Here is a 16,392-nt window from a genome sequence, read left to right on the forward strand (position 1 = left end):
CTCGGAATACACTGGCCGAACCACACAATATTGCACCAATCAACTTCCGGCTCCCTATGACGCAACGAGTGCCAAACCCCAGACGACGAAAACCCATTAAGATCATTACCATCCTTCCATAGAAGCCTATCATTCTTCAACGGATCCAATAGGACTTGATCAATCTGAATAAGAACAGGGAATAAATCCCTCCATGCCATAGGCCATCTCCAACCACCATTCGAATACACATCGGCCACCGAATCCTCCAACCTAAAATCAGCGTCGGTGATAACTCTAGACGAAAGAAAATCGGCCAGAGGCCCCAAATCGGTCCATGTATCATACCAAGCTGAAGTAGAAGCACCATTACCTACATCCGACCAAATATGTTTTCTAACCAACGGCCCTAACTGAGAAAGCTTTCGCCACGACCAACAGCTATTTGCGGGCGTTTTACATACCCAAAAACTCTTACCCTTTAAACGATATGAGTGCACCCAATCAACCCACAAAGAATCCCGTTTAGAAACAATGCTCCAAATATGAGACGTCATCAACGCTTTATTCATATCCCCCACACGTCTAATTCCCAAGCCCCCTTCATATTTAGGCGTACAAACCAATTTCCAAGAGACTTTAGATTTACCTTTACTGAAAGCAGACTCTTGAGACCATAGAAAATTTCTCATTTTAGCTTCAAGATCCTTGATAATCCGAACCGGCAAAATAAAAACTGAGGACCAATAGATATGCATAGAAGATAGAACAGAATTAATAAGCTGAAGTCTTCCCGCGAACGATAACAACTTATTTCTCCAATGCATGATACGCTTTTCTAACCTCTCCACTAGAACTCGACAGTTATTGTACCCAAGCCTAGCCGAAATCAAAGGGACCCCCAAGCACTTGACAGGCAACTTTCCTTCCTTAAAAGGCATGATATCCAGAATAGCTTGTTTAGTATGATTTTTCACATTGCAAAAGAAGACTGTGCTTTTCTGGTTGCTAGGGACCAACCCCAACATCTTAGTGAACCTCGAGAGAGAAGACATAATGCAATTAGCCGAATTAACTTCCCCTCTAGCGAACAAAAACAAGTTATCTGCAAAGCAAAGATTAATAATTCGCTGTCTTTCACACCTATTATGGAACCTGAAAGAAGAATCAATTCGAACCGAATGCTGCAAAATACTCGTTAAGACCTCCATAACTAAAGTAAATAAATATGGGGACATTGGATCACCCTGCCTTAACCCACGTTTTCCTTTGAAGAAACCATGCACTGAGCCATTAACACAAACCGAGAATGAGGTAGTAGAGACGCATACCATAATCCACTCCACCATTTTGATGTTAAATCCAAACCCAATCAGCACTTTTCTCAAAAACCCCCAATCCACAGTATCGTAAGCTTTCTGAATATCGACTTTAAAAGCACACCTAGGGGGACCCACATCTCTATGATAATTATGCATTAACTCTTGGGTTAACAGAATGTTATCCGAGATTTTCCGACCAGGAACAAAGGCCGATTGGTTGATGCTAACAATATCATTAAGGGCACCTTTAATTCTGTCCGCAACAATCTTACTGATACATTTGTAAAAAACATTACAGCAAGCAATCGGACGAAAATCAGTAACAGGCATAGGGGTCGAAACCTTTGGAATGAGAACAATTAGCGTATGATTCAATTCCCGTAGCAGGTTACCCGTATCAAAGAAATCCTTAATCGCATTAGAAACATCATTACCAACTAAAGACCAAGCACTTTTAAAGAAGGCTGCTGTATAACCATCCGGCCCAGGGGCTTTGTCATTACCAATAGAAAACATTGCCTTTTTGACCTCCTCCGTCGTTACCTGCCGAACCATATTGGACGCCACATCATGAGATAACGTTCTCGGGAATAAATCCGGAGCCGGTTCAAGTGAAATATCTCCTTGAGATCCGAAGAACCTTTCATAGTGCTGAACAAACGCTTTATAAACCATGTCACCTTCATAAGGAATCCCACCCGAATCCGTAACAACTTCTATTCTGGAAAAATGGTTTCTGGCTTTCAAAGAAGAATGAAAGAATGCCGTGTTCATATCGCCAGCAGCTAACCAATCTACTTTCGATTTTTGTTTCAGAAACGCTCCTCATCTAATAAAGCCGCCTGTAACTCACGGCTAGTTGAAGCCTCATCATCACGGATATCAACATTAGACGGGTTCTGATCCAAGTTTTGTTGAATCACATCCAACTTCAATCTAAGGCTATCGACTTTCTTATGGAGATTTCCTTGTTTAAAAAGCAACGACCTTAGCCGGTTTTTCAGCAAACGAAGTTTTTTTACGACTCGAAACTGGTACACACCATCAACATGAGTATCCCAACATTTAGTGACAATCTCTAAAAATTCTGGTTTGAAAACCAGAAAGTTAGCGAACTTAAAAGACCTCGGTTTCATTTTCATAGCTTCCGGGAACGATAAAGTACATGGGCAGTGATCCGACAGACGATATGGCTTGAAAATAGCCACCGAGTTCGGATATTCAGCTAGAAAAGAGGTGTTCCCCATCACCCGATCAATTTTCTTAAGTAACCCAACCCCTTTCTTTGGCTTTTGGTTCCAAGTAAAATGAATACCTGACCGATTAATATCGACCACTTCAATGTCATCTACACACGCCTGGAACTCCCTCATACCAGTAGAACAAGAAGACGTGCCCATGGAACTATCCTCTATATTCAGCGCCGAGTTAAAATCACCCAAAATAAACCACGGACTATCCGCAACAAGAGTTTTGTGCATCGAAAGTTGATGCCACAAATCCCTACGGGTCACATAATAATTGGCAGCATAAACAATAGAACAGAAGACCCTCCTTTTATCCAACTTAAACACGAGTTGAAGGTGCATAACCTGATCCGACTGAGCCAAAATCATCACATCAAAAATGGCCGGATTCCAACCAACAATGATTCTAGTGCCTTTATCACAACACCCACCATTCGAAGTCCAATCCCACGAGCGGAACACGGACTTACACACACTCGCCAAATTAGCAACATTAACATGGGATTCTAAAATAGCACACAGACTCAACTTATAATCTTTTACAGCCTGCCGAACCTCCATTTGTTTAAGCGGGCGGTTCAACCCCCTTATGTTCCAAACCGCGAGACTAATCATCAGCAACTACCTGAGAAGGAGTGCTTGCCCCTTGTTTGCTCTGAATTTTACACGTCCCTTGCAGAATAAAATCATCCATTTCGTTATATACTTCTTCAACTTCATTATCCGAATCCTCCAGGGCCGAACCCGAGGATTTCTTGCTTGTGCCTTCTCCCGAATCAACTTGGTTTAACACATCAAAAGGGTTATTCAATTTAATTGGCAACGAAGTAGACCCATTATTACCTTTCGGCTGAGGTTTTGGAGCCACCGGCCGATATTCGAATTTGCTTTTCTGTTTGTTCACCGGAATACCCATTTTTCTAGCGACTTTCTTACCATGAACTTCAGTATACCCATCCTGATCAACAATCGGAACCTTTTTCATATGCGTATTCTTTTGAATATTACGATTCGGCACATCATTCCTAACAATTTTCACCGGTCTTTTTGGACACAAATCAGCTGTATGACCAAAAACACAACATGTTGGGCAACGGTGCGGACTCCATTCATACTCCACATACATAGTTTCTTTAATAAAACCCTCCCCTTCCGGTTCAGGAATCGCCATAGTAATCTCTTCACGAAATTCCTTATCAGCTGAAATTTCCACCAACGCTCTAGCATAACTGCTACGACCCCACAAATCGGTACACATAGAAGTTGTAAAAGAATCCAGCATCTTAGGCTCCCCGATTGTTGTAGCTATCAGACTAAGACCATCTTCCGTGTATGCCGCAATAGGAACCTCATGAATTTTAACCCAAACCTGCACCTTCTTAACTTCTTTCTTTTCTAGTTTGGTCGTGGGGGTCCATGTGTTAAGAAACAACGGTTGCGACCTAATAATCCACGGACCATCCTTGAGGACATTCAACATCCCACCTTCATCGTTAAACTTAAAGAAGAAAAAACCATTAGCATTCATCATCGACTTCTGCAGACCATATTTCTTCCAATTAACTTTAACAAAATAATCAACAACCGGGAAAGCAACCCGGTCCCCCAAAAAATACCCGTAAATCGTATTAGACAACTTCTCCTGCACAGTTCGGACAGATTCTTTGGGGAGCACGATGTCACATCCTTCATGCACAGCCGGACTAGCCAACGAATGAAAATTAACTTTCTGAACACTACTGGCTGCAACCGAATCCGCATAAGACTTAGGGGTAGAACTACTACTCTGACCAGTAAGAGATCCCTGAAAAACATGAGCAGCCCTAGAATCAACCGGATTGATTGTCACCCCTTTACCAGCCGAATTAGGGTTTGCATGGGGCGCCCCCATAGCCGACACATAATTTACTCCACATGCAGGATCAGCATTCAATTCTACCGGCTTAGATATTTCGATCAATCCATCAATAACCGAACTATTATTAGTTGAGTACATACCCCGCCTCGGAATCCGATTATTACCCTCAATGTTTGTCACTCGCAACGCAATACCACGAACTGGTGGTGATTTCTCATCCGTCCCCGGAGTGACACCCTCCTGCAACGGCTTAGAACGATCATCCATGACAAAAGCAACAACTCTCTCGTGAAACCAGAAGAAAAACACACATGCACCCGTATACCGAAAAACCCTAGAGCCGCAACCAGCAACGAAGACCAAGAAAAAACAAAACCCTAATCCTAAAAACCCTAGATTGAAACCTGAACCCTTAATCGATTAAACCTGAGCATCAATCTAGCTAAATTAATCTCAGTTAACCGCAATCAACGACTACCAGTTTAATAAATCAGGGTTCTTGAATCAAATCCAGAGCGGCGATTAAAGAAGGAAAAATGAAAAAATCCTAGTTCTAAATCGATCCCTAGTGCTAACGAGTTCGTTATAGAGATTCGCAAGAAAACAAATCCCTAATCACAGACTGTTATACACAAGATTACGAAGAAAAACATAGGATTCATGATGAACAAAGAAATCGCCTTAGGAGAGAGAGCATAGGGTTTGCGACTAATCTCTGCCAGTTCGGCAGTCGCTATCTGGTTTTTGCGTCGAGGAGGCATTCTAAAAGAGAAACAAGAAAGAAAACAAATGAAATGGCATTGGGTAAGAATAAGATGTTACAATTACCGGCCATAATCATGGTTGATGGTCATTTGTTTGAACCACGAAGCAAACAAACAACACCAAGGCTGAATCAAGGTAAATAGATCCTCATAGTGTATCGCGAAGACATGCTCACCTATAAGTGGACACTAGGGGTGTGCATGGGTCAGTTTTGACCAAAAACCATAACCATCACCGCGATGTCGGTTATTGGATAACCATAACCATAACCGATCGGTTATGGTGGTTATGGTTATTCGGTTTTGATGGTTATAGCGGGTCGGTTATGGGTGGTTAACCGTGTATTTAGCTTAGCTAAAAATAGATTAATTTTTTTAACATGGAATAAATTGTTATTGTATATTTGTATATATTAGTATATTACATAGTACTAAAAAATACATATAATCTATAATATTAATACCAATTATTATCGAATATTCAAATAAAGTGATATGATACATTCCATAAATTAAAATAAACATTCAGTCAAAACCACAAATGATATGAAAAACCAATAAGTATTAAAAATTTTCAGTAAAAAACATCAAATATTAAAAATATAGTGAAAAGTCCTAAATCCTACAAAGATTTATTACATGTCGGTTCGGTGGGTATAGAAAAAATGATAACCATAACCGACTCGCTACATTCGGTTTTCAAAAAAAACCATTAACCGACCCACCGGTTTTTTATTTGGTTCGGTTTTTTTGGTTCAGTTTTGTCGGTTAATTCGGTTATGATTCGGTTAATTCGGTTTTTTGCACACCCCTAGTGGACACTCACCCCAAGAGTTCCCAGGTAAGAGTGACTGGTCCGATTATGTGGATTTGTACGAACACTCTAGCCTTAGACAGAAAACTCAGAGTACAGGCATTCACTCTTCCAGTTTGCACGTGTTCACACTATTTAGGACCCAAAACTTTGACGAGAGTTTTGAAAATTCAAAGGGGTTCAAAACCTTATAACAGAGGGTTCAAAACCTAGTAATCAATCATCCTAGAACAGATGATTAGTTTTCAAAGCGGTTTTGAAATTTATGTTCTTGTTGTGGTCGTCGCCTAAGGATAGGTGACGGTATTGTTTTATGACTAAACGCAAGTAAACTCGCGTTAGGGTCCTAGGAAGGTTATAGACTAGGTCAAAGCATTACTAATAACCTAATTCCCTATAACCATTGGCTCTGATACCAACTTTTCTGTCACACCCCGACCACGTAGAACATACAGAACGTGGCGGAAACGTCGGGGAGTGTTGTAACAGAATCAATTGTTTCAAATCCATGGCAATTGAGGTTTCGTTTTATTAATCAAACATGAAAGTTTACATTGTTTTAAACAAGAACCAAAGAGTACATAACATAATTTAACTAGTTCTTGTCTTGTTTTAAGTCACTAAGGCACAGGTCCGCCTAAGTATGTCTTGATAAGTCCTATGCATCATCTCCTGAAAACACATGTGAAAATAGGTACGTCAGCATAAAAATGCCTGTGAGATACATTGGTTTTGTGAAAACGGAATTCATGACTTATGTTTGAGAAAATGTTTAGTCATGAACCTCGTATTTTGCTTTGTCTTGTAAATCATTTGAAAAACGGTAAGATCAAATGATATGTATAAATAAGAGAACACTGTATGGTTAAACGGATAACCATGTAAAATGAGTTTGTATAAGATAAGTCGTTTGTAAAACAATATCTCGTGAAAAGTGTGTTATTTGTATAAAATGTCATATGTCTCAAATTGAAATGATTCAAATAACGCTACGATATGTAATACCATACAAACACTTATATATAGGAAGTACCAGCGGCGTATCCACCATGCTTGTATCGTATTACACACGCCTCGTTACTTAATCACTTACTCAAACCAAACCATCAAGATGAAATGTTTAACAATTGTGGAAATGTTTATGTATAGTCAAATGTCTATTGTCAAATGTAAATCATGTCAACGGATACAACTGGTTTACACGGTTCAATGGTTACAAACGGTTCATATAATCGAAGGGTTAAGACGGTTCACATAGTCAAATGGTTACAATGGTTCAAAATGTAGTATAATGTGTTCATATGCTGGATGAGCATATGCAACAGAAATGCAATGTAGGATAATGTACTACGTATGCACCCAATGGGCGTACGTAGCATGGAATGTATTGTAAAGTGATGTACTAAGTATGCACACAATGGGCATAGATAGCATGAAATGTAATGTGGAACAATGTACTAAGTACACACACAATGGGCATAAATAGCATGAAATGTAATGTGGAACAATGTACTAAGTACGCACACAATGGGCATAAATAGCATGAAACGTAATGTGGAACAATGTACTAAGTACGCACACAATGGGCATAAATAGCATGAAACGTAATGTAGAACAATGTACTAAGTACGCGCACAATGGGCATAAATAGCATGAAATGTAATGTGGAACAATGTACTAAGTACGCACACAATGGGCGTACATAGCATGGAAATGAAATGAAATCATGTACTATAATGTACTAACGAACATAGCAGTATGATGTGAAAACCGGAAAGCATGAAAGTAACAAGTAGGCACATGCGTTTCACCCCAAAACAGTTTGGAAAACAGTAAAAGAGGGGTTCAATGTACTCACCTGAGATTGCTTTGAAGTTCTTGTATAATAACCAAACAATGCTAGAGATCACGGAATATCAAACGGCACCTAATAGGTAAGCTATATTAATATACCGGACCAAAATCGAAAGGATCGGATAGTATGCGGGTTCGTAAACCAAACGAGTATGGAGACTCGTGTAATATGGTTTAACAAAGCCTACATACTAAAATGAAACCTAACCTAAGTGCTTGCGACCCATTACGACCCGTTTAGGTAGCTTATGCTACCTTAACGCGTCATCCGCGTAGAACGCGTTTGGAACGCCTAACATCGCGACCACAAGGTATAACCTCGAAAGGTTACAGCTATGGTCACCTAATGTGTTTGGTCGGATCTTAATGATCGAACAAATGGGTCGGGTTCGAAAGTATAAGCGATGGTTTAGATCGCTTACCTTACGACCCTATATAAGCACTATACTAAAAGTGACGAGCTAAGCATGTTAGGACATGCTTAACTAAGTTTAGAAAACAGGTTTAGCATCAAAATAAACGTCTTTGATGCTCACGAGTAGTTTGGTTACAAAATACGCAAGAATGCGCATTTTGTCCGAAACTACGACTCGTCACTGAGCCTAGATAACGTGGTAATCAGTAGGTATAGTCGCCATGGACTATAACCATCGTGATCACGCTCACGTTATGAAGTTCCAATGACCATAGGCTGGTCAACGCAGAAAGTCAACAAAACGTTGACTTTCGGACTCGAAAAGCGAATAAAAGAACAAAAGAACACTTACGAAGGGTCCCCGAAAGCTAAACTTGATCCAGGAGCTCAGGTATGAAGCAATAGCAACAACTTAGAGCTCTTGATCAGTTTTTGTGAGGTTTTACCCAAAAGGGGGGGTGTATTTATAGGAAAAGTAAAGCCGTTAGGATCGTTTCTTGAATATCGTGCCACGATCCAAGCCGTACACTTGTCACAAAGTTTTGGTGCCTTATCTTGACCCTTAGCTCTTGAGATTGTGAAAGGGCATTGCCCTTTGGAGTGTTTGAAAGGCCAATCTTAGCAAGAAAACAACTTTTCTGTTACTGAAGGGGCCATGCGGCCCGCATTAGGATATGCACAAACTTAGGCGGGCCGCCTGGGCATGCCTGATCTGCACATACTTTCAGAAATGGCAGTTTTGGTCCCTGTTGCATGTTTAAGCCATTTCCGACACTTCTAAGGCCCATAAAGCCAACTGTAAGGCCCTAAAATGATGCCTAAACATTGTGGACATGAAACATGCTCAAAAATATGTCGGATGTTGGTTCGTTTGGCCGTACGAATGCGATGTTCGGTTAATTACGACGGAATGCGCATAAGCGCGAAAAACGATCCAAAATGCGAGACGAAAGGATTTTTCTTATGCCAAACACTAAAATAAAATATTTTAGTGCTTACATAAATTTTTGGATGTCCGGATGTATTCAGAACGTAAGTTATGCGCGAAAGTGCAAACTTATGCACTTTTTGACACTTTTAGTCCCTGAATGACCCAAAAGTTTATTTTAGCACACCGAACACCTCAAAGCCTAATTCAACACTTAATGGTTCAGACCACACATAGGGCTCTGGGCGAAAACGGCGACCAAGAAACCCTAGGAGAATTATTTCAATCCTGGTCTCAATTGATCTTCGGTTAGTGTCTACGAATCAGATTTCTACTTGTTCACAGGCGCTAATCAATCAAAATCATATTAGGGTTTCGTCAGATCTGTTATCTGTTTGAAGGCCGATAATCTGAATTAGGGTTTCTGTCGGCAACAAGTCATCAGGTTTTCAAACGGGGGTTGGCTGATTACGGTTTTGCGGCTGAGTAATCATTGTTTCTGATTGTTGTCGGATTATTTTGGTGATTGCGGCTGCTAGGGTTATTCGTATTGACTGGTTTGGTGTCCTGTTCTTGTGCGAATTCAATTAGGGTTTCGAATGAGTCATTTAAAATCGGATGGGTTGTTTCCTCCGGTTGATCGTGGTAAACCTCCTGTTCATGGCGGCAGACCCACATACTCGTTTGAAACTTTGGCCAGCCGGGTTATTGATGTAGACGGTAATACTTGGTTACCCCGTCGGGGAATACTTCAGTCGGCTCAATCTGAACCCTGTAAGGTTAACTTAATTGATGAATTGGAAAGGGTTTCAATTCCAATCGATGCTGAAAACTTGCGGCCAACCAGTAGGGTTCCTGATAGGGAAGTGACAAGCTCAGTTGCTGCATCGGCTGGTCAAGGGAACGTAAAAAGCTCAACGGTTCCGGTATCATTTGCTAATGTAGTTAACAACACTCAGGAGAAGGTGAAGGTGAATTTTAGGGAAATGGAGTCTACCGAGACTGTGGATGGAGCTGATGTTGTAATTCCATTGTCTTCGGTTAAACAAGTCACGGATAGGTATGCAAATACACTCTATGGGTATTTTTTGGGTAAACGGTTAGCGTTTCCGGTGGTTGATTATTTTGCTAAGAACAACTGGGTTAAGTATGGTCTGGCGAGATTGATGATGAATGCGAATGGATTCTTTTTCTTTAAGTTCAACACTAAGGAAGGGATGGACAAGATGTTAGAGGATGGGCCATGGTTGATTAGGAATGTTCCGATTATTTTGAAGGAGTGGTCGGCCTCTATCAAACTGGAGAAAGAGGATATTAAAGCTATTCCAGTGTGGGTTAAGATGCATGATGTGTCGTTAGCGGCATATACTGAGGATGGTCTTAGTTTGGTTGTTTCTAAGATAGGGGTGCCTAAGATGTTGGATTCGTATACTGCCACGATGTGTGTTGAATCCTGGGGAAGAAGTAGTTATGCTAGATCTCTAATTGAAGTGCAGGCGGGGGCTGACCTAAAAAGAAGTGTTACTGTTGCAGTTCCATCTTTAGATGGTAATGGCTATTCTAAGGTGGAAGTCAAAATTGAATATGATTGGGAGCGTTTAAGGTGTTCTTCTTGCTGTGTTTTTGGTCATGATGATAATTCGTGTCCTAAGAACCCTCAGGTAAACATGGGTGGGGATACAGAGAAGCAGAAAAATGATGACTTTCAGGTCGTCGGAGCCAAAAAGAAAAAACCTAATAATCAAGGGCTTCATATGAAAAACCAGAAGCCAAAGGTAGTTTACAGGCCAGTTGTCAACCCTAAACCTAAATCGTCCTCAAAGAGTCCGATGCAGAATCAGGTTTCAACATCTAACCCGTTTGATATTCTGAAGGATGATAATGGTAATCAGGGAGGTACCACTGTGGGTCGAGTGGAGAAGAAACCGTCGGGTGACAGGCAGGAATCGGATGAGGAGGTGGTTGAAGAAGTCTACACTGAAACTAGTAAATTTATGACATCGGGTACTCATCCTTTCTCTTCGAAAGCAGGGGCAAGCACCTCTTCTACCAAGGTCTCTAATGGATAGGCTGTCTGCTTTTCGTCTGAAGGGGCTGCTATTTTGTGGCTACTTTATCTTTGATGATGGTGGTTGAGGTTTATGTTTTGTGTGTTGCATTGTTTTGTCTACTAGATGTCTTGTCATGATGTATAGTAGACTAGGTTATGGGGTGTGATAGGTATTTGGTTTTTGTTTGTTTTACATATATGGGGCATGTCCTGTATATGAACTAGTGTGGAACACATCCTCACTACTTGTACTTATTTGCGGTTGCATTTTAATAGATTCACCGGGGTAACCCTTTACCCCAAAAAAACAAAACACCTCAAAGCCTATTTCTAAGCTATGGAGAGGATATTTATGGTATGTTTAACTTATGGGCATGTTCTGAAATGTCTGTTTTAGTACGAATCGGCATACTTTCGCAGTTTGTCAAATTTAGTCCCTGTAAGCGAATTAACTTGTTTTTGCCATACCAGAGCCTTCAAAACTTATTTCTAAGTTATGTAAAGGTTATTTAAGGTATGTTAAGTATATGTTGGTGTTCCGGAGTATTTGTCGCATTCAAACTGAGTACGTTTACGCACCAATTTGCGTATAATTCTCCAGAAAGCGATATAAAGTTTGAAATTGAACAAGAACTGATATGTGCAAAAGATACACATATTTATACAAGACCCCAAGTATGAAATACAATATTTCATCGGCTTGGTATTTGTTTGATGGTCGCGGTGACACAGGTGTCACAGTCTCCCCTACTTTAGGAAATTTTATCCCGAAATTTATTCGTAGGAGTCTATTTGTGACTTTGCCAAATAACCACCAGCGATATGCAATGCAATATCCTGTCATTTCCTTAACGGTCATTCTTCAGAAACGAAAATGAACAGACGGAGGCATTTTCCTCAACGAGTATTCTTCAGAAATGGAAATGACGGAATAAGCAAACGAATGTTCATTTCCTCAACAGATAAATCTTCAGAAACGAAAATGAACTAACGGAGTCATTTTCAACGGTTGCTTCCTCAGAGTTGGAAATGAAGGATTACATAACGGATATTCATTTCCTCAACGGATAAATCTTCAGAAACGAAAATGAACTAACGGAGTCATTTTCGACGGTTGCTTCATCAGAGTTGGAAATGAAGGATTACACAACGGATATTCATTTCCTCAACCGATAAATCTTCAGAAACAAAAATGAACTAACGGAGTCATTTTCGACGGTTGCTTCATCAGAGTTGGAAATGAATAGGGTTAACTCTAGACACATGACAGAACTTGCTGTGATTTCTGTGCACTAAATTCCATAATTATGTATGCATCCATAATTACGTAATCCCTTGCACAGTCCGCACAGTTTGTTTTGTAATGTTTTGGGGAAGGATATTAAACTTGTGATGAGGGTGACTAGACTTCCATCGGGTCCCTTTAATTAGATCGACAGGGGATCTTCTTAGTTAGGCCACCAAGGAGTCCTTTCAGCTATATCATCACATGATATCCCTAACCATATTTTTGGATCAATCTGTTTAACTAGACCACTCAAGGGGTCTAATTATGAAGTAGTACTTTATAATCCAAGGGACTTAACTGTAACGTAGAAGTCCATTAAGGATTTTTACGTAGTACCTTTGGGTATCCTACTATGAATCCTTTATACGAATGATATGGAAGATTCTATAAGGATTTGGATAACATAATTTGGATCACACAACAACACATAAGGGAACACATAAGCACAAAGTCACATAATTGTTTAACTTGATTATAATTTGTTATTAACTTGTTATTGATTAAATACGGATATGGAAACTAGTCGACGGGCCTCAATGTCCACTGGGATCTTTCTGAGAAGATAGGAAGATCTCCCAAAGAGACAAATCCGGATTGCGGAACCCTTCTCTCTCTCCTTATGGCGATTTTTGTTCTTCTTGAAACCCTAGGTTTTTCCTTGTAATCTGATGTATAACAGTCTGTGATTAGGGTTTTGATCTATCATAACTCTATAACGAACTAGTTAGCATTAGTGACCGAGTAGAAGTTAGGGTTTTTTTTCGTTTCTGTTTCAATCGCCGCTCTAGTGATTCAATACGAAACCCTGATTGATTATCTTAGTTGTTATTGATTGCGGGTAACTGAGGTTACTTTAGCTAGATTGATACGCTTCTATAATCAGTTAAGGGTGGAATATTGTTCCTAGGGTTTAAGGATAAGGGTTTGCGAGTTTCTGTTGGTGTTGTGTTGACTTTCGTGGGTTGCTGTGCATGTTCTGATTTCTTACGTGTTTATGGAGAGAGTTGATGTGTTTGATGGGGATGGGAATTACAATTCGTATGAGGATACTGAGTCCACTCCTGGAACGGCGCCGGTAAAAGGAATCGGACTTAGAGTAACGAACATTGAAGGGAATCCTTTTATGCCAAGGAGAGGTATGTTCCAAACTAATAATGTTTCAATTCTTGATGGGTTGGCTGAGATATCCAAACCTGTGGATATCGAATACACCGGACGACAGACTGGGGATGGAAAGACGAATGGGAAACAAGCCCATGCAAACCCTAATAGTAATATCGGTCATGTTGGTAGTAGTGTGGACCCGTTTTTAACAGGGAATGAAAACAATGTGCAGCCGCAATCGTTTGCTAGAGTAGTTCAGAATCAAAAGGAATCGGTAAAAGTAAACTTTAGACATATGGTGACGGCGGATCAATTGGAGGGGGTTGACGTTGTGATTCCTGTAGCATCGGTGAAACAGGTTAATGAGAGGTTTGCAAACACTCTGTATGGCTACTTTCTAGGTAAACGTCTTGCTTTTCCAGTCGTGGAATACTTTGCAAAGAACCAATGGGCAAAATACGGATTAACTAAATTAATGATGAATGCAAGAGGCTTCTTTTTCTTCAAGTTTAAGACAAAGAAAGGGATGGAGCAATTACTAGAAGACGGCCCATGGATGATTCGGAACGTACCGATAATTGTGAATGAATGGTCCTCCTCGGCTAACCTTGTTAAAGAAGATATCACGGCAATTCCGGTGTGGGTGAAAATGCACGATGTGCCATTACCAGCTTTTACAGAGGATGGTCTCAGCTTATTGGCGTCTAAGGTTGGAGTCCCAAAGATGTTAGATTCTTACACTGCTTCTATGTGTACTGAATCATGGGGAAGGAGTAGTTTTGCAAGGGCCCTAATTGAAGTGAATGCTGATACTGAGTTAAAAAGAAAAGTCATGGTTGCAGTTCCGTCACTCGAAGGCAATGGGTTCTCAAAAGTTGAAGTTAAGGTTGAGTATGACTGGGAGCCATTACGGTGTGCCACATGTTGTGTTTTTAGACATGAGGATAGTGCTTGCCTGAAGAAACCGAAACAAGTTCCTGTTGAGGTTGATAAGAAGAAGGATGATAACTTTCAGGAAGCTAAAGGTAAGGGTAGAAAAGGAGGGCAGCAGGGGATTCCGGTTAAGCAGCAGAAACAAAAGTTTATTTATAAACCTATTATCAAGAGTAAATCTGATGGTGAGAAAGCCTCGTCATCTAGTATACCACTGTCAAACCCGTTTGATGCTCTTAGAGACGAGGAAGGGCCGCAAATGGATGTGCATAGTAAAAAGGGAGAACATGCTGATGATGCTAGAAAACATTCGAAACAATATAAAAAAGGTGGATCTGATAGGAGTGAAGAAATTATCGATGATGGTGTGGATGTGGATGAGTTGTTAGCTGAAATTCCGAAGTCTTTTGGTACCATGAAGGAACAAACTGGGGCTGAGGGTGCAAGCACACCCGGAATAATTGGTTTAAATGGGTAGTATAGCTTCTTGGAACATCAGGGGTTTGAACCGACCCCTAAAGCAAAAAGAGGTTCGGCAGATTGTGAAGGACAATAATATTAATGTGTGTGCGATAATGGAGACTCATGTTGACGCTTCTAAGGTGTCGGATGTGTGTAGAAAGGTGTGTAACTCTTGGAGTTGGCCCTCTAACGCGGTGTGTTGCTCTAAGGGAACGCGTATAATGGTGGGATGGGATGCTAACTTAGTGGATGTTATGATGTTATCTCAGTCTGATCAAGTGATGCATACCCAGGTTGTTTTTAAACTTGACCAAAAAACGCTGTTTTGTTCTTTTGTGTTTGCTGATAATCATTACAAGAATAGACGTTTATTATGGAGCAATTTGTGCATTCACCACTCGTTTATGAAGGATAATCCGTGGGTTGTTATGGGCGACTTTAACTCTTCCTTATTTCTTGAAGATTCGCTAGCGAGTACATCTTCAAGTAGTATAGGGATGAGAGATTTTAAGGAGTGTGTTAACAAGATAGAGGTGTTCGATATAAATAGTTCAGGGCTGCATTATACGTGGACGAATAAACAGAAGCAAGGGGCTGTCTTCAAGAAGATCGATAGAATACTTGGTAATAACTCTTTTATTGACCATTTCCCTACGGCTGCGGCTTCGTTTCATCCGTACCGTATCTCGGATCACTCACCGTGTATTCTGGGTTTGCCGAATGTCACTAAGGAGAAGCCAAAACCATTTAAATTTGTAAACCTTCTGGTGAACAAGAAAGGGTTTTCGGATGAAGTTAAACGTGTGTCGGACACTCAAGTTCAAGGGTTTATGATGTACCAAGTTGTTCAGAAACTTAAAGCTCTTAAAAGGCCGATGAGGAAGCTCTTTAAACAACAAGGTAATCTACATGAGAAGGTTAAAGTTGCCCGGAAAAATCTGGATGATTGTCAACGTGCATTAGATGCTGATCCTACTAGGCTGGAGCTGAAAAATCAACACGCTACGTTTGTCAGCATGTACATGGAAGCGGTTAAGGATGAAGCTTTATTTATGCAACAGAAATCGAAGGTGGATTAGCTCTCGCTTGGTGATTCTAACACAAAGTTTTTTCATAATGTGGTGAAAGCGAAAAATCATAGAAGCAGAATTTATGCTATTCGGGATGTAAATGGTAATCTGTTTGAGGGAGACAAGGTGCCTAGTGTTATGGTTGATCATTATACGCATTTCTTTGGAAACAAGAGTACATTAGATCTAGTCCCGGCCCCGGATTTATTCGTGAGCAGGTTGTCTAATCAGAAAGCGGATGCTATGGTTCGAGATGTTACGGATGAAGAAATTAAAGGGGTTATGTTTTCTATTGATGGGAACA

At 40.4% G+C, this 16,392-nt stretch overlaps 2 protein-coding genes across 2 annotated transcripts; one reads left to right on the forward strand and one right to left on the reverse strand.

The window, feature by feature from the left end:
• Positions 1–2,113: 2,113 nt before the first annotated feature.
• On the reverse strand, positions 2,114–3,109 carry LOC110875794. The gene has a single exon (XM_022123994.1). It carries the CDS (start codon positions 3,107–3,109, stop codon positions 2,114–2,116), a length of 996 nt encoding a protein of 331 aa, XP_021979686.1.
• A 12,022-nt stretch (positions 3,110–15,131) lies between these two features.
• On the forward strand, positions 15,132–16,097 carry LOC110875795. Its single transcript, XM_022123996.1, has one exon. The coding sequence runs from the start codon at positions 15,132–15,134 to the stop codon at positions 16,095–16,097; it is 966 nt and encodes a 321-aa protein (XP_021979688.1).
• The last annotated feature ends 295 nt before the right edge of the window (positions 16,098–16,392 follow it).

Source organism: Helianthus annuus, chromosome 9, assembly GCF_002127325.2.
Source record: "Helianthus annuus cultivar XRQ/B chromosome 9, HanXRQr2.0-SUNRISE, whole genome shotgun sequence".
Classification (NCBI taxonomy): Eukaryota; Viridiplantae; Streptophyta; class Magnoliopsida; order Asterales; family Asteraceae; genus Helianthus; species Helianthus annuus.

Coding starts and splice junctions, on each gene's coding strand:
- LOC110875794 (XM_022123994.1), bottom strand. CDS start 3,109: ATGGAGGTTCGGCAGGCTGTAAAAGATTATAAGTTGAGTCTGTGTGCT.
- LOC110875795 (XM_022123996.1), top strand. CDS start 15,132: ATGGAGACTCATGTTGACGCTTCTAAGGTGTCGGATGTGTGTAGAAAG.